General features: G+C 48.3%; 1 protein-coding gene across 2 annotated transcripts; it reads left to right on the forward strand.

Moving 5' to 3' along the window:
• Positions 1 to 10837: 10837 nt before the first annotated feature.
• LOC115069185 lies at positions 10838 to 17961 on the forward strand. Of its 2 annotated transcripts, XM_029560421.1 has the most exons (5): positions 10838 to 10957; positions 12084 to 13251; positions 13414 to 13703; positions 14621 to 14965; positions 16349 to 17961. In XM_029560421.1, exons 3-5 carry the CDS (start codon positions 13672 to 13674, stop codon positions 16572 to 16574), a joined length of 603 nt encoding a protein of 200 aa, XP_029416281.1. In that variant the 5' UTR covers positions 10838 to 10957; positions 12084 to 13251; positions 13414 to 13671; the 3' UTR covers positions 16575 to 17961. The 2 variants fall into 2 exon arrangements, with proteins under 2 accessions (XP_029416281.1, XP_029416273.1); XM_029560413.1 differs by lacking the exon at positions 16349 to 17961 and having other exon boundaries at positions 14621 to 15205.
• The last annotated feature ends 5119 nt before the right edge of the window (positions 17962 to 23080 follow it).

Consider the following 23080-nt stretch of genomic DNA (forward strand, 5'->3'; position numbering starts at 1 on the left):
AGGTGTTCACCACCACACCCGGCCCTACCTTGCTTTTTTAATTTTAATTTTATTTTTGCAGGAGCAGCAGTGGAGTTTGGGAGTATATGGGTGTGTTATGTTTTTTAGAAAATATTTTTTTATTTTTTAATGTGTATGGGTACTTTGCCTGCATGCATGTAAGTGTACCTGGGCATTTGATGCCCAAAGAGGCCAGAAGAGAGCATCAGATCCTCTGGAACTGGAATTTGCAGATGGTCGTTAGCCACCATGTGGTACTGGAAACCAAACCTGGGTCCTCGCTAAGAAAGCCAGTGCTCTTAACTGCTGACCTATCTCTCCAGCCCCTGGTCTGCATGTTTCACACTAGCTCAGTCTGGCCTTTGACTCACTACGTAGGCCAGGCTGGCCTTGAACCCATGGGATCTCCTACCTTTAGTGCAGGGACTCCAGGTGTGTGCCACCATGTTCTACTCTACCTTCCACTTCAGTCTCCTGGCTGTGGTGAGCAGAGCAGGACCACACAGCAACATGGCTCTACTTTCCAGATCTTAGATCCATGACATCACCCACACATCAAACACCCTTTCCTGAAATAATGATGAGGGAAAGCCCTGGGCTAAGGCTGTCAGCCTATTCCTAATAACTGCTGGCCAACACAACTCCAGTGTGACTGACCCGGAGCCAGCCAGTTCCTCAATGTTCCTGGAACTTCTGAGACAGGAGCTGAATTATAGGAATTAACGATTGACCTGAGAAAAATCCCCAAATAGTGAATTCAGGACACTCATAAGCAATCACCTTTCCAAGCTAAACTCTAAATTTTTTTTTTCTTTTTAGTCAGACACGGTGGCACATGCCTGTAATTCCAGCACTCAGCAGGCAGTCAGGATTATCACAAATTGGAGGTCAACCTGAGCTACTTAGTAAATTCTAGGCCAACCAGGGCAACATAGTGAAACCCTGTCTCAAACACTTCCTCTCTCTCTTCCTTTGTCTCTTCCTCTCTCCCCACCCACCCTTAATTCCTTTCTCAGAATATATTTATTTTTATTTTATGTGTATGACTGTTTTGCCTGTCTATATGTAAGTGCACCTGTGTCACGCAGTGCCTGCAGAGACCAGAAGAGGGCGTCAGATCCCCTGGAACTAGAGTTAGGCATGGTTGTTAGCCACCATGTTGTGGGTGCTGGGAACTGAATCCAGGTCCTCTGCAAAAGCAGTACATGCTCTTAACTGCTGAGCCATCTCTTCCTTCCTTCCTTTCTTCCTCCCTCCCTTTCCTTTCCTTTCCTTCCTTCCTTCCTTCCTTCCTCCCTCCCTCTTCCTTCCTTCCTTCCTTCCTTCCTTCCTTCCTTCCTTCCTTCCTTCCTTCCTTCCTCCTTCCTTCCTCCCTCCTTCCCTCCTTCTCTCTTTCCTTCCAGTCTTAGGACTGAACCTAGGGCCTCATGCATACTAGACGCCCTGCCACTGAGACATATTCCCAGCCCTCATTTGACATTTATTTTGATGCATGGTTTCACTAAGTTACCTAGGCTGACCTTGAACTTTGAGTTCTCCTGCCTCAGGCTATGAACTAGCAGGGACCACAGGCTGCTCCAACAGGCCCAGCAAAATTTTGCATTTCTTCTTCTGGTCTTTCCCCTGGTTCCTCTTTTTAGAGGCTCCTGGATGAGAGGTATGGTCTGAGTATCTATGATACTCTCAGATACATCAGCTCCAAGTGCCATGAAACTCTATGAGGAAAGGTCTCCCCTGAGCTTTTCTTAATGTGCTGGATTTTGGTTACCCAGAATCTGACATTATATTGAATATATGACCTTGCAAATCCTTAACATCTCCCAGCTCAGTTTCTCCATTTCTATAGAGATAACAAAACATACTTCATAGAATGCCTTGAAGACTTAATGAGGTAGTACATCTGTGGCATTAACATGCTCATTAAAGGTAACTCCTATACTTGAAGTTAATTATTATTAGCTCTTACTAAATGGTACTTGAGGCAAGATAATTTTTACTAGGTTGATGTAATCCTACCACCCTCAGCAGTTGCCTCCAGAATACAGTTGTGCTGGGAGAGAAAACTTCTTACCAAGGTGGTATATTTCCACTCCGAAGGGTGGAAATACTCCCTGAAGAACTGAACTGTAGCTGGGCATGGTGATACACGCCTGTCACCCCAGGACTCAGGAGGCTGAGGCAGGATTATTGCCATTAGTTTGAGGCCAGCCTGGCCCACATACCAAGACCCTGTCTCAAAAAGCCAACAGGAATGGGGATGTAAAAGCTCAGTTGGGACATTGCCTGTCCAGCATGCACAAAGTCCTGGGTTTCAGCTTTAGCACCAAATAAACTGGGTATGGTGGTAAACATCTGTGATCCTAGAACTGGGGAGGTAGAGGCAGAATTAGAAGTTCAAGATCATCCTCAGCTACACAGGGAGTTGGAGGTCAGCCTGGGGCATATGACACCCTGTCTCAAAAACAACAAAAATAATATAAACTAAAATAAGCCTCTTTTATGCTTTCTCATAATTTTCCCTCAGGATAGTTACTACACTTTGCAATTATATATTAACGGTATTTATTTGCTTAATACATTTCCCCATAAACTGAGCAGAGATCACACACCTTCCATTCTGTGCTCCCCATCCTTGCTGAGGTACCTGGGGCACACACTAGGGCCTTACCATTTGTTGAATGAATAAACTCATGGGGGTCTGGTATGGTGGTAAAAGAGTGGTGGGAGGAGGGGGGGGGAGAGAGGGAGGGAGGGAAGTAGGAGAAGGGGGAGGAGAAAACGGAGGAGGAGGGAAGGGGGAGGGAGGGGAGGAGGAGGAGGAGAGAGGGAGGGAGGGAAGGATGAGGAGGAGGAGCAGCTCTACCAGCTGTTCCTGGTGCTACTTCTCCCCTGGCCTCCTCTCCTTTGTTAACTCATCGTCTCCCTTCAGACGACTTTTCTCCATGGATTTAGGGGCACAGCTGCAGCACATTCAGTTCATGTTCAGTTCTCATATACCAGACCCGAGAGAGCTTCCTCCACCCTTTGCCCCGTGCCATGCCCTGCCTGGATTTCAAGTCTCTGTTGAGGAGCTGGAAATGTGGACTCCTGTGGGTTTAGAACTATGAAGTCTTACAGAAGGGAGGAGAATGTACCGAGCCTAAGCTGTGAGCAGATGCTCAGCACTCTCCAGTTTGTGCGTTATAACGAGGCTGTCTTTCTGCTACCTTCTGTGCCTCCAGAAGATTTAGGCAACTACTGCAGTGTACTTGTGATCCTAGAACTGAGGTAGCAAAGGTGACAGCCACACCTGGACTTAACCTGGGAATCTATCAGGTCCAAGTCACCTGTTTCCATGACAGCTTGTGAACTGTCTGCTGAAACAAGCCCTTGTGGATGCCATGGACAGGGTGCTCTCTGTGGACCCTGCCTCTGATCCTCAGATTACATCTAATCATGGCTATTTTCCCACTTTATCCCTCAAGGCCACTCTCATTTTATTTTGTCTTTAATTTTTATCCTACAGGAAGTAAAATACAACAGATTGACTCTGGTTTGTTGTTTTCTTATTGAGACAGGGTCTCCCTGTAGCCCCAGCTGTCCTGGAGCTCCCTATGTAGACCAGGCTGGCCAAGATCTCACAGAGATCCACCTGCCTCTGCCTCCCAAGTGCTGGGACTACAGGCGTGCGCCACCACGCCTGGCCCCGTTCTTTTATTTTTCTCTTTTATTCTTTCCTTCTCTTCTCTTTTTTCTTTTCTATGTATGAGTGTTTTGCCTGCCTATATGTAAGTTGCACACATGTCATACAGTGCCTGCAGAGACCAGAAAAGGGTGTCAGATCCCCTGGAACTGGGGTCACAGATGGTTGTCAGCTGCCATGTGGGTGCTGGGAATTGAACCCCAGTCCTCTACAAGAGCAGCCAGTGCTCTTAGCCACTGAGCCATCTCCCTAGTCCCAGACTACGTTTTTTTGGTGGTTGATTCATATTCCCAGCAACTCTGTCCTGAGTTTTTTTTCTGTGTAGAGAAAGGTGCACAGGGACACCTTGAAGCAAATGGAGTTGCCTTTACAACTTGATAACCCAGTGCCATATGTTGGGCAAATACCTTGGTGGTAATTCACAGGTGACTGGCACACTAATGGTTCTCTGGAGACTCTGTGTTAGTGGCCAGTGTCTACCCTGCATCTGACAGAGGGGCAGGATCAGCTTACTGACACTCATAACACAAGTGATCACACACATGACCAGAAATTTCAAAAAAGCAAAGCCAAGGAGCGCACAGCCTCCCAGCCACCTGAATAAATTCAGCTTGATTAAATCCTCTGTTAGGAAGAGCTTTTCCTAATGAACTCCTACTGACCGTCCTTACTATTAAAACTTGCTACTCTAGGAAAGCGGCACTGTCAGACTCTTGCTGGGTCTTTACAGCTTGGTGAACCTTGTGGCCAGGAGAGGTAGTGTGCATGTTTCCCCTGGACACAGCACACTGATGACAGCTTCAAAGCCAGTGCCAACAGATGAATGGGGCACTGCCTCCTCTGGCTCCTCTGAGTTCCTCCAGGAGGAAGGGCTCAGTGTATCCCAGAAGGAAAGAGACAGAATCGTAACATCTAACCACAGTTTAGATCTATCCAGAAAGGGCTATGAGAAAGAAAGAGGTCATCTTCTCTGAAGAAAGAAAACAGCATCAGGGTCTACTAACAAACTGGGAATAAAGAAACACTGAAGTTATTCAATTTAATGCCATCTGTGGGCGGGACCTTAATCCCAGTACTCCAGAGACAGACTCAAGAGAATCACCTTGAGTTCAAAGCCAGCTACACCTACATAGTACGTTACAAGCCAGACAGGGCTACATGGTGAGACCCTGTCTCAAGAAACTGAAACCAAAAGCAAAACCGTGGTGTGCTGGTCTGTGGTTTGTTCTGAGTTATCATTAACAGGTGGCAGGGAACACTCAAGTGTAACAGTGCAAAGGACTCAAGACACTTCTCACCTGGGTGTAGCGGTCCATACTTCTAGCACTTGGGAGGATGAAGCAGGAGAATCAGGAGTTGGAGGCCAACCCGAGCTTAGAGTGGACTCTGTCTCATAAAAAACCAAGCTAACCAGTCAACTAAACAGACAAACAAAAACAAAAACAAACAGATATACTTTTCACTTTACAGAAATGAGTTTATAAGGTACATGAATCTCCCTGGGACAGGTAAGTCTACACTGTGATTGTTTGTCTTTGGGGTTTTTATTTTGAAACAGGGTCTCATGTCTGGTCTGTAGTAGATGCTGACCTGAACTCCTTACCATTCTGCCTCCACCTACCAAGTGCTGGGATGTCAAAACAGCCTGTTCCTCTGAGCAACTTTATGTTTGTTTATCTGTCTGTCTGTGCACATGCACACGCATGTCCACTGAAGAACTTTAATGGAGTAACACCTGCCCAAACAGAAATCCCCAGTGACCTGGCAGTATCCACCCACAATGCTCACCCACACAACCCCTCTACTGGAGGGGTAGATTCCAGAATGGGGTGACCAGCGTCAGATGTAGCTGAGGAGTGACATCCCTGGCTGTTGAGGTTCGATTTCACCCATCAGTAAACACAGAAGACTGAGGAGTCACTGCTGGTAAACAGACTGATTTCTTTGCGGGATGGGTGCCCACCCTGAACAGGACTCTCACCTAGAGAGGAGAATAAACACAAGAGGAGAAAGAGCGAAAGAAACATAAGAAGGTAGAAAGTAGCGGGGGAACATGCCCCAAACACCCTTCCCAAAACCCTTATCACAGTACCTCCTCCGGCCCAGAGGCTGGTCAGCGACCACCTACTTCCTGAGTCTCTGTGCTAACACTCTGCACAATACCACCTTCCTGGGACCCTGGTGGAAGCTCAGCAATACAGACTTGGCAATGTCAACATGCCACTTTCCTTCAGTTAAGTTATAAGTGGGAAAGAGGACAGGTCAGGTTAGAAATGGCCATATGAGAGGAAGGAGGGGTCTGGAGGATGGTGTGGCCAGAGTTTGAAACTGGTACTTGCATTTAAAAAGCTATTTTCATGTCACTATTATCATCTCTATTGTTATTGCTGTTTTGGGACAGGACTTCATGTAGGTCAGACTGACCTGAGCTCACTTTGTAGCCAAGGATGGCCTTGAACTCCTAAACCTTCTACCTCTACCTCCCAAGTTCTGGAATTCTATGTAACATTATGGCTGGCTGAGCGCTTTGGCAAACATTTTCTATAAAGGGTTGGACAGTAAACATTTATTTACTTAGGCTTTTGCTGTATTGTTCTCACACAGTCTTCACATTCAGAATTTTCTAGCCTCAACCTCCCTGTTCTGTAGCTGTTTCCTTCAAACTGAAACATTTCTTGTCGCACCAGTGCTCTCCAAGAGGTTATTTAAGCAGTAAACAATTGCTGAAGGGCAGGGGAGTGTGGTGGATGTGCTAGCGGGTTGAGCAGGAGCTCAGGGGTGAAGCTTCCTCTTCACTCAATCTGGGGCTCGAGTCTTCACCTGTTCTGGGGTAGGGTTTTCTGTGATTTATCTGCCTTTGGGTTACCCATGTTCCTTAAGTCGCCTCAGTAAATTCACTGGTTCACTAAGCTACACTTGGGTGGAACCACTGCTTTGAGAATAGATGTTTGCTCAGACCTCCCCAGAAAAGTCACACAACACTTCCAAGTGCTGAGATTACAAGCATGTGTCACTGCACCTGGTTTGATTTATATTTATGATTCATGTTAACTGTGTACTAAATTTACGGTGTACTGTGTGAAATTTTCATACATGTACATAGTACATAATGATCAAATAGGAGTAGTTAACATTTTCATCTCCTTAAAAATTTATTTTTAACTTCTTTTTTTCTTTTTTGGTGTTTTTGAGACAGGGTCTCCCTATAGTGGGGGCTGGCCTGGAACTCACTATGTAGACCAGGCTGGCCTTGAACTCACAGTGATCCAACTGCCTCTGCCTCCTGAGTGCTGGGACTAAAGGCATGCGCCACTAGAAGTCTGGCTTAACTTCTAATTTTTTGTTTGTTTCTTTGTTTTCTGAGACAGGGTCTCCCTGTAGCCCCAACTGACCTAGAACTATGTAGACTAGGCTGGCCTCGATCTCATAGAGATCCACCTGCCTTTGTCTCCTGAGTGCTGGGATTAAAGTTGTGTACCCAGTTATTATCTTTTAAACATTATCTTATGCCCAAGTTGGCCTCAAACTACAGGTTCAAGCAATCTTCCTGCCTCAGTCTCACAGTACCCAGTAATTTTTTTTTCGGTCTTTTTGAGACAGGGTCTCCCTGTAGCTCTAGCTGGTCTGGAACTCACTTTGTAGACCAGGCTGACCTTGAAATCACAGAGCTCCGCATGCCTCTGCCTCCCAGTGCTATGACTAAAGGCATGCGCCACCACACCCAGCAAGAGCAGTAGGTATTCTTTTTTGTTTGTTTTTTTCTGTAGCCCCAGCGGTCCTGGAACTCACTATGTAGACTAGGCTGACCTTGAACTCACAGAGATCCATCTGCCTCTGCCTCCCAAGTGCTGGGATTAAAGGCGTGTGCCACCATGCCCGGCCCAAGCAGTAGGTATTCTTAAGTGCTGAGTCCTCTCTCCAGCACCAACACTGGGCATTTTTATTTATTTATATTCTGTGTACGAGTGTTTTGCCTGCATGTATGTACATGCACCCATGTTGTGCAGTGCCTGTGGAGGACAGAAGGGTGCTGGGATTTGAACCTGGGTCCTCTGCAAGAACAGCTCTTAACAGCTCTTAACAGCTGAGCCATCTCTCTAGCACTGAGTTGGGGGGGCGGTTGTTTTTTTTTTTTTTGGTCTTTTCGAGACAGGGTCTCCCTGTAACTCCAGCTGTCCTGGAACTCACTATGCAGACCAGGCTGACCTTGAACTCACAGAGATCCGCCTGCCTCTGCCTCCCTAGTGCTGGGATTAAAGGCGTGCGCCACCACGCCCCGCTCAAGTTTGTGTTTTTTAAAAAAATGTGTTAGGGGGCTGGAGAGAAGGCTCAGCCTTTAACAGCACTGACTGTTCTTACAGAAGACCCAGGTTCAAATCCCAGCACCCACATGGCAGCTAACAACTGTCCGTAACTCCAGTTCCAGGGGATCCGACAGCCTCTTCGGTCCTCTGCCTGCATTGCATGACACGGGTGCACCTACCTACGAGCAGGCATAACACTCATACACATAAAATAAAAATAATAAAATATTTTAAATTTTTTTTTAATGTATTAGGACTGGAGAGATGGCTCGTCAGGGACATCTGGTTTTCTTTCTGAGGACCCCACTTTGGTTCCCAGCACCCATATCAGGTGGCTCACAATTACCTATAACTCTAGCTCCAACCACTCCTCAACATAAGGTGTTCATCTCCCTTTCCGATCCTACTTAGGGTGGGGCAGTCAAACACACCAGGCCATAAACCTCAGCAATCCATGATTTGATATAGTCCTTTCCTGTTTCTACTCTGAACAGAAACTCATTTAGCAAATGAAAACAGGTTGCTGATCAAAGATGGAATAGTGTGCGTGGACTTCAGGAGTCTGTCTGCCTGCTGACCATGACTTAGCACACACCCCTAGTACTTCCTGTGCTTCTGGACACTGAATGGACACTTGCCTTTTATTTGCAGCAGGGCCAGAGCAAAGGTGCAGAGATCTGACTACAAACAGGAGAAACAGCTCTCCTCCTGGGAGCCAGGGGCAGGTTCAGGCACATCTGTTCCCTTGACATTGGAGCAGCTGGCTTACAGCAATAACCTAAAACAGTAGGGCTGAGAGACAGGTTGAAAAGTCAATAAAACAAGGTAGAACACTCACCTAGCATGCCCAAGGCCCAAGCAAAAATCAGTAGAAAAACCCTAATAAAACAGAAGTCATGAAGTATGGTGGCACACGCTTTTTTTTTTCTTTTTTCTCTTGGTGTTTTTGAGACAGGTCTCCCTGTAGCCCCAGCTGGCTTGGAACTAAGTAAACTAGGCAGGCCTTGAATTCACAGAGATCTGCCTGCCTCTGCCTCCTGAATGCTGGGATTAAAAGTGTACGCCACTGCCCCTGGCTGGCTCATGCTAATTTTAATCTCACCACTCAGAAAATTGAGGCTGGAGGATTTCTGTAACTTTGAAGCCAACCTGAGTTTAAAGCTAACCTAGGCTACAGAGCAGGACCTTTCTCAGAAAATAAAACAACCAACTAACAAAACACAACAGAAGTCCCTTAACAACATTACCTTCAACTTCAACCGTGTCCCAGTATACCAAAGAGTGAAATGTGGCATTTGTCAACTAGACATCAAGACCTTTTTTGCAGACCCATAGTTCAACTGAGTGGTAAGTGCTTGCTGGTGTTGGAGGGACCTTGTGCGTTCGTTTGTTTTTGTTTTTTTTGGCTTTTTGAGACAAGGTCTCTTTGTAGCACCAGTTGTCTTGGAACTCACTATAAAGACCAGGCTGGCCTCGAACTCACAAACATCTGCTTGCCTCTGCCTCCCAAGTGCTAAGATTAAAGGCCTGTGCCACCACGCAGGGCATGCGGCCCTGTGTTGACAGCACTGAAAATCTAAAACACTCAAACGTTCTTTTATTTCATGTATTTCCAATGAAAAATTATTAGGACTGTTAAAAGTCCTTTAAAAATACCCAAGAATCACTTACTTGAACAAGCACAGCACGCCACACCATGCCCTACCGTGGTTTAAATTAATTTCACAACCCTTGGAAGCTTCCCTGCAGACCCAGAGATGAAAGCTGTAGGACAGTAGGGTTACAGGTCATAAATGGCAAAACTAAAACTCAGGACTGGCACTGTGACCCAGGCCCTTCGGTGAGCTCAGCCCTGAGGGTACAGCCCTTCCGCGCAACCTGAGCGCGGTGCAGGCGCTGGCATGGCCGTGACGCCACCGCGACGAGCCGGGCGGGGACAACCCGGTGGGAAGGACCGCGTGTCCACTGGCCTCCAACCGGCAGGACCAGGTGACAAACGGCACCTGGGGCCCTCAAGGTTGGGATGCAGCAGGGCGGCGGCTGCACTCCGTCCTGAAAGCGGAAGCTGCAGGCCACGCGGCACCACTGTCCCCGTGTCTGCCAGGACACCGCCCTGCGGGAACCCGGAAGGCGTCCTCCCCATTTCCATTCCGGAAAGTCGGGAGGCGGCCAGGTGCCCGGGAGGCGGCCAGGTAGGTGCCCGGGAGGTGCTGCAGCCTGATGACTCCGGGCGGATCCTGGAGTCGCCGCCGCAGCAGGTCCGGGGAGGACCGCGCCCACGTCCTCTCCGCCTCTCCGCCCCCCTCGGCGTTGCTGCCCGCCGCGGGCCGGGAGGTGGACACGTCACTGTCACCCTGGGAAGGGCTAGAGAGGACAGGAGCAGACACCTCCGCTCTAAATCCGGGGTGGAGGGGTCCCCAGGCAACACTGCGTAACTAACGTCCCGGGCTCCGTGGAGTTCGCTCGGCCCGGCGCCGCGCGGCACGTCTTCCCTGCGGAGGCTGTATGGCGACCCCAGCGCTGGGGCCTCCGCACAGTGCACGTCGCAGCTGCGCTCCCCTCATTCGGAGCTGCAACCGGAGACCCGGGTCCCGAGGGAAAGCGGCGAGCACGTGGGCGACACGGAGGAGGGCCCCGCGGCGCTGGCTGAGAAGGGCGGGGCGTGGACACGGGCCTCGGTGGGGCGGAGCACAGCGGGACCTGTGGGTGGAGATCCGGCTGCACAGGAGGCACCCGGAACCAGCCCGGCCAGAGAGCCTTTTAACGTCAAACATGGAAGTTAGCTTTAAAAACATTACACTGCTTTGGGGAGAACAGATTGGAGGAGACGAGGAAGGCCAGCAGGAATCCCAAACTAAGGTACTGACTAGAGAGACAGAGGGAGTTGAGCCATTAAAGAACGTGGGACCCTAAGAATAAAGAACTGATTGATCATTTCCAACCCCTCTTCCCCGAAAATAAACTCAAAAAGGTAAGAATTTCCAGTTTGTAGTCTGGTTTTCTCAGTAATTAAAAAAAAAAAATTAAGAGGATGGAGAGATGACTCGGTGGTTATGAGACAGTGGGCTGTTCATGCAGAGGACCGGGTTTAAATTCTCAGCACCCACATGGCTGTTGACAAGCTTCCTAACTCCAGTTCCAGGAGAATCCAATGCCTCCTCTGACCTCAGTGGGCATCGCATGACACGGGTGTACAGAACGCACATGCAGACAATACACCCCTTATACATACATAAAATAGAACTAAAAAAATAAAGTTTTAAATTAATTTTTATTTTATGTGTATGAGTGGTTTTTTTTTTGTTGTTTTCTGTTTTTTTTGGGGGGGGGTGTTTTTCAGACAGTGTCTCCCTGTAGCCCCAGCTGTCCTGGAACTCACTATGTAGAGCAGGCTGGCCTTGAAGTCATAGAGATCCGCCTGCCTCTGCCTCCTGAGTGCTGGGATTAAAATTTTGCCTGCATGCATGTGTGAGACCCTAATTTGTCTCTAACCGTTTCTTTCTGCTTCTGTAATCTGCTTGGCTTAAGATGGCACTAACTCCATTTTGACTAGCTGTTTCAGGCATGTTGTAATCTTCAGTTACCACCCCCATCCTGGAAAGCTATAGATCAAGCAAGCCTGGGCATATAGTAGCCTTATAAGGTGAAAACAGAAACTTCTGGCCCCACAGATAACAGCACATTCTGATACCCTAAAGACAGCCCCTACCAATAAGAATCCTCCCTATACTCAGGGCATAGGACCACCCAATCATTTTAAAAGATGCTTGGCGCGTGGACGTCTGTGAAACTTCCCTATAAAAACCTACCCCACCGATGGATCCTCTGCGTTGGGTGAAATCTGAGGGCCCAAGCTTAAGCCCGAATAAAGGCTCTTTGCTTTTGCACGTTCTCTGGTCTCCTTGGTGGGCGTTGGGGGGGTCACAGGATCAGAGTGCAACATTTGGGGGTTGTCTGGGATTCCCCAAGACCCCCCCACAGGACCCCTGGAGTGTTGAGCCTGGTCTGGCGGGTAAGTGTCTTTGTCCTTTTGTTTGTGTGTGTTGCGCACACTTGGTTTTGGGCCCAGTTACCTTGTTAGCCTGTTGGCGGTCTAGGTGGACGCGCTGGAAGACCCCAGGCTGTGGGACTCGGGAGACGTCCCGGACCCACCGGATAGCGATTGGATCCCACTTGTAACTTTGGAAGGGAAAGGCGGGTCACGCCCGCGGAGTGGTGAGAGGCAGACATCCCACTTTCAGTTCTTCTTTAAGGTACCTGGAAGTATTGTTTTGTCAGTATGTGTCTTTGTGTTTTCCGTGTTATTTGTGACTTACTTACTCGAGGACATGGGACAAAATTAAGTAACACCTTTGAGTCTTTTCCAGGATCATTTTTCTGACTTCAAAAAGAAGGCTAGAGGACAAGGGCTGGAGGTCAAAAAGAGCAGACTCTTTGTCCTTTGCAGGAATGAATGTCCAATCTTTGATGCTGGATGCCCGAAAGGGGGAACATTTGACCTCCCCAGTATTTTCAAGGTTAAAAATATTATATTCGGGCAGCCAGGACACCCCGACCAGGTTCCTTATGTTGCCACCTGGCAGGCCCTGGTTGAAGAGCCCCCCGCCCAATGGCTCAAACCATTTTTACCACCGCAAAGGTTCAAAGACAGCTATCCTCACCCTGTGCCAGGATGAATGGCAAAAAAGTGAAACCAAACTGTCCACCCCACTTTATCCTGCCCTCCAGGGCAGAACGGAGGAAGAACTTCTGTGTGAGCCGCCCCCATATCTGCCCACACTGCTGGCACAACCTGGGTGTTTAGAGCCCCCAGGAGAGGCTGAGGCAGCCCAAGCCCCTAGGAATGAGACCCCCCTCAAACTCAGAGGAGGGTCCAGAGAGGACAGCCACAAGCAGTGGCAGACTCCACTGTCCTTCCCTTAAGGGAAGTGGGACCCCTTAATGAGGCAGGAAACCAACAAATGCAATATTGGCCATTCACCACCAGTGACCTCTACAATTGGAAATTGCAAACGGCCAAATTCTCTGAGAAATCACAGGGCCTTATTGATCTGTTAGAGTCTGTTCTTTTAACCCATCAGCCCACTTGGGATGACATCCAGCAGCTATTACAGGTTCCATTTACCACCGAGGAGAGGGACCAGATCCAAACTGAGGCCTGGAAGCTGGTCCCCGGGGTGGATGGGAACCCCACCACCAACCAGGCGCTGATTGATGAAGCCTTCCCGTTAGTCTGACCAAACTGGGACTTCAATGTGGCAGAAGGTAAGGAGAGGCTTCAGGTCTACCACCAGACTCTAATGGGGGGGGGTCTCCTGGCTGCTGCAAGGCGCCTGACTAATTTGGCTAAGATTAGTGATGTGAAACAAGAAAAGACAGAATCCCCAGCAGCCTTTTTAAAGGCGTTCTGCACTTACACACCCATAGGCACCAGAAACAAGAGGCAGAAGAAAACAAGTATGCAGTTGTATTGGCCTCTGTCAACCAGTCAGCACCCAACATTAGGTGCAAGTTACAAAAACTAGATAAATTGGCTGATAAGACTCTACCGGAGCTTTTGGCAGTGGCAGAGAAAGCCCAGAAGACAAACAGGCTTGAGCCGCAGCCACTGCTATCGCCAAGCAGACCCGAGACTTTGCTAAGATCCTTCTGGGCTATGACTACAAAGTTGCCTGATGAGCGGGAATGCCAACTGAGCTACCTCTCTGTGGACTCAGGTAGGAAACCCCGGGAAGGGTGCCCAAGGTTACAGAGGAACCAATGTGCCTATTGCAAAAGGGCCACTGGATGAAAGATTGCCCAGAAAAACCTGCTGGGTGAAGCAGGGCCCGAGAAGGAGTGCAAATCCTCAAGCTTGGAGAAATGAGCGACTAAGGGGGTTGGGGTTCGGATCCCCTCCCCGAACCTGGGGTAACCCTCAAAGTGGAGGGGATGCCCATGAGCTTCCATGTAGACATGGGTGCCCAACACTTGGTATTAACTGAGCCCCAAGGAAAACTATCACATAAAAAGTCCTGGGTACAGAGTGCAACTGGCATGAACCAATACTCATGGGCCACCCAAAGAAAAGTGGATGTGGGCAAGGGCCGGGTGTCCCACTCCTTCCTGGTCATGCCAGAGTGCCCCTACCCACTCCTGGGCAGAGACTTGCTCACCAAAATTGGAGCCCACATTCATTTCACCCCTAGTGGGGCCCAAATGACTGACCAAGAAGGCCACCCGATCCAGGTACTCACCCTACAACTGGAAGATGAGTTTAGGTTACATCAAAAACACCAGAGGAGGATGTTTCCACCTGGCTAAAGGAGTTCCCCACAGCCTGGGCTGAGACAGGGGACATGGGGCTGACTGCCTACCAGCCCCCATCTGGATTGAGCTTAAGCCTGGAATCCTACTGGCCAGAGTTAAACAGTACCCTATGTCCCAGGAGGCCAGGCTGGGGATCACTCCTCATATCCAACACCTGAGGGATCAAGGCGTCTTGGTGCCTTGCCGATCGGCTTGGAATACCCCCTCCTGCTGGTCAAAAAGCCAAATTCAACCGACTGTCGGCCAGTCTAGGACTTGAGAGAGGTAAACAAGCGGGTTATGGATGTTCATCCAATGGTACCTAATCCTTACACTCTCCTTCCAGAAACTGGTACATGGTATTAGACTTGAAAGATGCCTTCTTTAGCCTGCCTCTGGCCAAAGAGAGCCAGCTCTTCTTTGCTTTCGAATGGCAAGACCAGGAGATTGGCTTCAACGGGCAGCTGACTTGGACCCACCTGCCGCAGGGATTCAAAAATTCACCCACCCTGTTTGATGAGGCTCTCCATGAAGACCTGGCCCTCAATCCAGCCACCCTGCTGCCTGATCTGGACCTGGACATGCCTTTGCATGATTGCGTGGGAATCCTGAGCCAAGTGCACAGGCTCAGAAAAGACCTGACCGATCAGCCGCTTCCTGATGGCAGCAGTTTTGTGCAAAATGGACAGAGGTATGTGGGGGCAGCAGTAGTAACTGAAACTGTCTGGGCAGCGGCTCTACCTGTGGGGACTTCAGCCCAGAGGGCTGAGCTGATAGCCTTGACCGAGGCTCTTAAATTAGGCAGGGACAGAAAATTGAACATGTATATGGATAGTGGGTATGCCTTTGCCACAGCCCATGTACATGGGGCCATCTACCAGGAGAGGGGGCTGCTCACAGCTGAGGTGAAGACTATTTAAAAATAAACAAGAAATCCTAGACTTACTGGCTTCCCTATGGCTACCCAAGAAACTGGCTATCATCCATTGCCCCAGGCACCAAAAGACAGATATGCCTATAGCCTGAGGAAACCGGAAGGCAGACCAGGTTGCCAAAGAGACGGTTCTGAAAGCAACCTTAGTCCTGGCTATCCATCTGCCAGACCCAGAGCCACCCATGCTACCAGACCAACCTGATTATTCTCAGGAAGATATGAAGGTGATACACAAACTTCCCATGACCCAAAAGATTGATGCTTGGTGGCATACAGGGGACTGCAGGATTATCCTGCCAAGTAACCTAGCCAAGGATCTCAATCACATCCACCGGACCACCCACCTGGGCACTCGAAAGACAGAAGACCTCCTAAGAAACGCCTATCTCAAGGTTCTGAACCCCTGATCATGTCGATTCAATCACCTCCAAATGTCTTAGCTGTAGGCTGACAAATGCTGAGAACCTTCCCAAAGAACAGGGGACCTGGTTGAAAGGCTCCAAGTCCAGAGCCCACTGGGAAATTGACTTTATAGAGATAAAACTGGGAAAATATGGTTATAAGTATCTTTTAGTTCTGGCAGATACTTTTTCAGGATGGACTGAAGTGTACCCCACCAAGCATGAGACTGTGCAAAGGGTTGCTAAGCAGCTACTGGAAGACATTCTTCCAAGGTATGGTGTGCTGGCTCTTCTGACCGGCCTTCACCTCTCAGGTAACACAAGAGTTAGCCAAAATATTGGGGGCAAAATGGAAATTACACTGTGTGTACAGGCCCCAAAGCTCTGGACAGGTAGAGAGGATGAATAGAACCCTAAAAGAGACCCTTACTAAATTAACCATGGAGACTGGTGGGGACTGGGTAGCTCTCCTTCCCTTTGCTCTATATAGGGTGAGAAACTCACCCTACCTGTTAGGTTTAACTCCATTTGAAATCATGTTTGGAAGACCCTCTCCCATCTTCCCCAATTTAAAAGGTGAATTAATTGCTGAGTCTGATAACCGTCAATTGCTTGCTTCTCTTGAGGCTGTGGCACATGCCCACAAGGACATGTGGCCCTGTCTGAAAGCTATTTATGAGACTGCTTCTCCTCCTACCCCACACAACTACCAGCCTGGTGATTGGGGCTACATCCGCAGACACAGCCATGAGACCCTAGAACCTCGCTGGAAAGGACCGTACATGGTGCTCCTGACTACCCCGACTGCAGTGAAAGTAGATGGAGTTAACACCTGGATTCATCACACCCACGACTGGCTAGCGAGCCCACACCCAGACCCAGACCACCTTCGCCCTCCACCGATCACTGCACCGGATCCTGAAACATGGAAAGTCCACAGGACATGGACAACCCTCTCAAGCTAAGACTTTATTGTTTTTAACGGCTTCTATATTGTCCTCTGGCAAGCCCACCCTAACCTTCCCAACACTGTGCTCTGGAGATTCTCTTTCAAGGAAATGTACCAGGGGAGAAACCAGGTGATTGGCTGCCGAGAACCCCTAGACATCATAGTGTACCCCAATGCCAGTAGCCACACAAATGACGAATATGTCTGCTTTCCTTATCGGCAGACAGACTTGTCATGTTTAAAAGACAGCACCCTCTACAGAGGGTGCCGCTACTTCTGCAAGCTAGAGACAGGCCTAACCTGGGGACAAACAGGGATTACAGAGGAGAGGTCCATATTCCTACTGGAAAACGGTCAACCTTATTCCCAAATATATGTTGCAGATCCCTGGGACGCATGCTGGCATACTGGGGTAGTAGGAAAGTTCTACCCAGGGGGAGTCACCAGTTACCCCACTGCTGATTTCCACATTTCCCGCCTATACTGACCCATCATAGCATTATTGTACAGGAAAAACAAACGGAGGAGCAGATAAAATCAACCATGTCCTGGAATCAATATATACAATATGTGGTGGACTTTTTACCCTTCACCAACCACCCCAATGCCTCTAATTGCTTTCTTTGTACATCTAGCAATAGACCCTTGCTGACTGCAGTACCAGTTAATGCTACTCTCTCTAAGGCTCCAGGAAATAGCTCCTCTGATGCCCATTTGGTGGGCGTTCCCCTGTTTGAACAATCACCTGACTACCCGCTTTGCATTTCTGGTGAAGCCGTTCCTGCCCATTAGAAGTTCCTTGCTAATGTGACTCTTTCTGGAACTGCCTTCCCCTTTTTCTCTGGTGTGGGGGAGACATTTTGACCTGCGTTAATTCCTCTCAGCCTGCCTGTTGTGTTCCAGTAATCATCACCCCCCAGGTGTACTTGTTTGAGGGAGGAAGAGGCTGCTCTTCTCCTCTATGACCAATTGCGGAGTTTCCCTGTTAGTGGGTCTGGGACTCGCCCTCTCAGTACGCGCCAGGAGTGCAGCGACTGCGGCTAGCGTTCAAACCAATCATCTGGCAGGGGACTTCCAGTACAAGTTAGACCAGGCAATGGCTTCCACAACCAACAGCCTTGAGTCCCTCCAATGACAAATGAATTCACTTGCAGGAGTGGTTCTTCAGAACAGGTGAGCTCTGGACCTAATCACAGCTGAACAGGGGGGAACTTGCATGGTTTTGGGGGGAAATTGCTGCTTCTTTGTCAATGAGTCCAGTATTGTTGAAGAAAATGTAAAAACCCTCAAACACCTCCGCCAGGAACTCCTCTCCAGATACCAACCTACAAAGCCACAAAATTGTTATGATCAACTGTTCAATTGGTCTCCCTGGCTTACCACTCTACTTTCAGCCTTGGCTGGGCCCAGTTGGGCCATGTATCATCAATCGGCTGACTGCCTTTGTTAGAGAGCGGGTGAATGCAGTACAACTCATGGTCCTGAGGTCCCAGTATCAGCCCATAGACCCCCTCACTAGAGACCCCAACCCAGACCCATGATTGGGTCATCCCTAGTTACTAGGAGAGGGGAAAATGTGAGACCCTGACTCGTCTAACTGCTTTCTGCTTCTGTAATCTGCTTGGCTTAAGACGGCACTAACTCCATTTTGACTAGCTGTTTCAGGCAAGCCCCGGCATGCCCAGGCATGTTGTAATCTTCAGTTACCACCCCATCCCGGAGAGCTATAGATCAAGCAAGCCTGGGCATATAGTAGCCTTAAAAGGTGAAAACAGAAACTTCTGGCCCCACAGATAACAGCACATTCTGATACCCTAAAGACAGCCCCTACCAATAAGAATCCTCCCTGTACTCAGGGCATAGGACCATCCAATCATTTTAAAGGATGCTTGGCACGTGGGCATCTGTGAAACTTCCCTATAAAAACCTACCCCACCCTAGATTGGGGCTCTCAGTACAGATCCGCTGCGTCGGTGAAATCTGAGGGCCCAAGCTCAAGCCCAAATAAAGGCACTTTGCTTTTGCACGCTCTCCGGACTCCTTTGTGGTCATTGGGGGTTGCAGGATCAGGGTGCAACACATGTACGTGCACTTGTGCATGCATACCTGCAGAAGCCAGATTAGGGCATGGGATCCCCTGGAACTGGAGTTATGGATGGTTGTTAGTGGCCATGTGGGTGCTGGGAATTGAACCTGGGTCCAATGCAAGAGCTGCAAGAGCTCTTAACTGCTGAGTCATCTCCCAGTCCCTTCCCTAGAGATTTTAAATGAATGCAGAATTCTGGTTTTGTTTGTTTTGGGTTTTGTTTCGTTTTGTTGAGACAGGGTTGACACAGTGGAGGATGACCCAGAACTCCTGATCTTTCTACCTCCACCTCCAGAGAGCTTGGATTACAGGCCTATGCTACCATATCAGGTTTATGTGGCGATAGGGGTCAAACTCAGGGTTTGGTGTGTGTTAGGCAAACACTCTACCAACTGAGTTACATCCCCAGCCCTATTTTGAGACTGGGTTTTGCCCTGTTGGCCGATAGTTTTTGAGCTTCCTAGACTCAAGGGATCCTCCTACCTCAGTTTCTAAAAGTGCTGGGACTAAAGGTGCACTTGATGCCCAGATGAAAGAATGAAGGGGTTTCTGGCTTGAGTAACTGGGTGGAGCCTTTCTCTGAGGCAAAGCCCAGATGAACAAGGTCAAAAGCTTAGTATTTGAGATTGATGGTGGTACATGTATTGTTTTTCTTTCTTTTCTTTTTTTTTTTTTTTGGTCTTAAGACAGGGTCTCCCTGTAGCTCCAGCTTTTCTGGAACTCACTATGAAGACCAGGCTGGCCTTGAACTCACAGAGATCCACCTGCCTCTGCCTCCCCGAGTGCTGGGACTAAAGGCGTGGACTACCACGCCAAACATAGTACTTGCATTGTTACAGAAAAAAATCAGAGATCAACAGCCAAAATCAGGTGAGGAGAGGGAGGTTTAATTTGACGCTAGGGGGACTGACCCACAGATCCCTTCTGTAAAGGAGTCAGACCCCTTGTTCAAGTTGTGGAGGGTTTTTATACTCATATGTTAGGAATGCAAGCAAATGGTACATAGTATATACATGGTAAGTAAGATAACATAGAGTTGCAAAGGTTATTGAAATGGGAAGTCCTTGGGAAACAGAGATTTCTCTATTGGGCAAAGGTTACAGGAATGTAATGTTTGGAAAACAAAGACTTCTATCCTGGGTCACTGCAGGGGGTGGGGGAGACTCTTGCTCACCTCCCCCATACCTATCTCTTGTCTCACAGTTTTTCCTGCTCCAAAGTTCTTAATTACCATCACATTCCAAGACCTTCTAGCATCAAAAGTACATACATGCAGATAGGCAGATGAAATTGGGTGAAGAGCGATGCAGACCGGAGCATGAGAAATACCCAACTGTGGGCTGGAGAGATGGCTCAGCAGTTAAGAACACTGGTTGTTCTTGCAGAAGACCCTGGTTCGAATCCCAGCACCCAAATGACGGCTAACAACTATCTGTAACTCCAGTTCCAGGGAATCTGACAGCTTCTTCTGTCCTCCGAGGGCATTTGCACGACACGGGTGCACTTACCTACATGTAGGCAATACACTCATACACATAAAATAAAAATGATAAATAAAATATTAAAAGAAATACCCAACTGTGGGCTATAATAATATGCCAGGGGGTTCTGGGGGTTCTGGGCCACCTAGAACAGCAGCAGATGTTCTTTGAAAGACCGTATAACCAAGAAAGGCTTGCTAAATGTCATTTACAAAAGAAAGTCCCAGGGGTCGGATAGACAGCTCAGAGGTTAAGAGCACTTCCTGCTCTTCCAGAGTAAGGTTTGCCAGCTCCCATGTCAAATGGCTCACAACTACCTGTAACCCTCCTCCAGAGGATCTGTTGCCTTCTGCTGGCCTACACACACACATACACACACACACACACACACACACACACACACACACACATCTTTAAAAACAAAAGAAATCCCCAGATCTGCCAGAGGAGGCCCAGGAATCACAAGGGTGTGAGAAGAGAACACTGGGTGTGTGCAACTGCACTGAGTTCTTGTGAGGGCTGAAAAACCAGAGTTGAAGCCCATGGGCCGTATGGAGTGAAAGAAGAAAAGGAATGTCTCAGAAATACAAAACATTACTAAGTATTTTAAAACTTAAAAACATTAGTCCCAACTCCATTAAAAAACAAGCCAGAGCCGGTTGTGGTGGCGCACGCCCTTAGTTCCAGCACTCAGGAGGCAAAGGCAAGGGGATTTCTGTGAGTTTGAGGCCAGTCTGGTCTACAGAGTGAGTTCCTGGCCAGCTGGGGCTAGGGGGACCCTGTCTCAAAAAGACCAAAACAAAACAACAAGCCAGATATTCATTTAGTCAATAAACACCCCAAAATTTGTCTTTAGAGCGGAACTTAGGAATCACCTAGAAGCGTGGCGCATGTCTGTAATTCCAGTACTTGGGAAGTGAAGTAGCGGTAAGATTGGGGAGACAGCTCGTTCAGGAACGTATTATGCAAGCAGGAAGACCTGAGTTCAAATTTCAGAACCCATATAAAAAACAGCAAGCTTCTGGTTCAGTGAGAAATTCTGTCTTAGAGGAGTAAGGAAGAGTGTAGAGGACACCCAACGGGGAAGCCAGATGAGTGTGTCTCCCCCAGAAGATTTACAACTTGTTAAGAGCATCAAAAAGTCCAGGGGGAGCTGGAGAGATGACTTACCAGTTAAGAGCACTGGCTGCTCTTGCAGAGGACTCAGATCCGATTCCCAGCACCTGCATGGTGGCTAACAATGCCCTCTTCTGATCTCTGAGGGCACTGCATGACACGGGTGCACTTATGTACACAGGCATAACACTCATAAACAGAATAAACAAAAATGTTTTCAAATTATTTATTTACTTGTATTTTATGAGTATGAATGTTTTACCTGAATGTATGTAAGTACAGCCATATCATTTGATGTCTGAAGAGGCCAGAAGAGGGCATCAGATCCCCTGGAACTGGAATTACAGAGAGCTGTTAGCTGCCATGTGGGTGCTGGGAACCAAAACTGTATCCTCTGCAAGAGCAGCCAGTGCTCTCAACCGCTGAACCATCTCTCCAGCCCCTTATGTCAGCATCTTGACAGGTGTGAGTATGGATGTGATTACAGGTGTGATACCTGGCTCTTAATTTCTTATTTTTAAATCTTATTCATTTTTATTTTATGTGTATAAGTGTATTACCTGCGTGTATAAGTGCATCCTTGTCCTGCAGTGCCCACGGAGGTCAGAAGATGACATCAATTCCCCTGGAACTGGAGTTATGGATGGTTGTTAACCACCATGTGGGTGCTGGGAATCGAACCTGGGTCCTCTGCAAGAGCAGCCAGTGCTCTTAACTGCTAAGCCATCTCTCCAACCCCTTCATTTCTCCTTTTAAGCTTCTCAGTGATTTTGATGTGTCCTAAGGTATTAGAATCAGTTCTCTGAGGAGAGGAAGAGAGTTGGAAAAGGGTCTCCTTCTATATCCCAGGCTGGCTTTGAACTCGTAGCAATCCTCCTGCCTTAGCCTCTCACATCCTGGGCTTACAAGCATAAGCTACCATAACCAACTTTTGAAATCACTTCCAAAACTCTTGGCCCACTGGGCATATAGTGTGTGCCTGTAGTCTGGGTAGGAAAGAGGCTGAGGTAGGGACATGATTTGACCTCAGGAGTTTGAGACCAGCTTTGGGAACACAGTGGAACCCTGACTCAAAAAGAGAATAAAGGAGTGGGGAGATGTAAAGCATGAGGGCCCGCATTTGGATGCTATACTGGATGCTTTAGTTGTCAACCTTACACACCTGGGTAGAGCAAGCCTCAATGGGGAACTGCTTCCATTGGATTGGCCTGTGGCCAAGTCTGAGGGGTATTTTCTTGACTGTTGAGTGATGTGGGAGGGTCCATCCCATGGTGGGGGATGCCACCCCTGGGCAGGTTGTCTGAAATAAGAAAGCAGGTTGAGCACAGACCAGGGGAGGAAGCCAGTAAGCAGCATTCCTCCATGGCCTGTGCTCCAGCTCCTGCCTCCAGGTTCCTGCCTTGAGTTTCTACCATGGGCTCCCTGATGAACTGTGACCCAGGAGATGTAAGAGAAATAAACCCTTTATTCCTTAAGTTGGTTTTGGTCAGTGTTTTTATCATAGCAATTGAAAGTAACTAGAACAAAAATTGTTACCAGGAGTGGGGTATTGCTGTGATGGACCTGACCATATGTGTCTGGGTGGATTGTGGAAGTGTTTGCAACTTTGGGATGGAAAAGCCATTGAGTGCTCAGAGCTTAGTGAGCTGTTACTGTGGAGTTTGGAATAGTTATGATAAAAAGAAATGTGGATGATGGAGGCCTGGATTGTGAAGCAAAGGCTCTATCAGGGCTGTTTGTGTGATATATTATGAATTAGAAGTTTTTGGAAGTGGCACCTGGGATAATCGATGCTGTTCAACTGGAGCTAAAAATCTGCTGTGAGTGACAAGAGACCAG

The sequence above is a fragment of the Nannospalax galili genome, unplaced genomic scaffold (assembly GCF_000622305.1).
Source record: "Nannospalax galili isolate Female #2095 unplaced genomic scaffold, S.galili_v1.0 scaffold710, whole genome shotgun sequence".
In the NCBI taxonomy this organism is placed as follows: Eukaryota; Metazoa; Chordata; class Mammalia; order Rodentia; family Spalacidae; genus Nannospalax; species Nannospalax galili.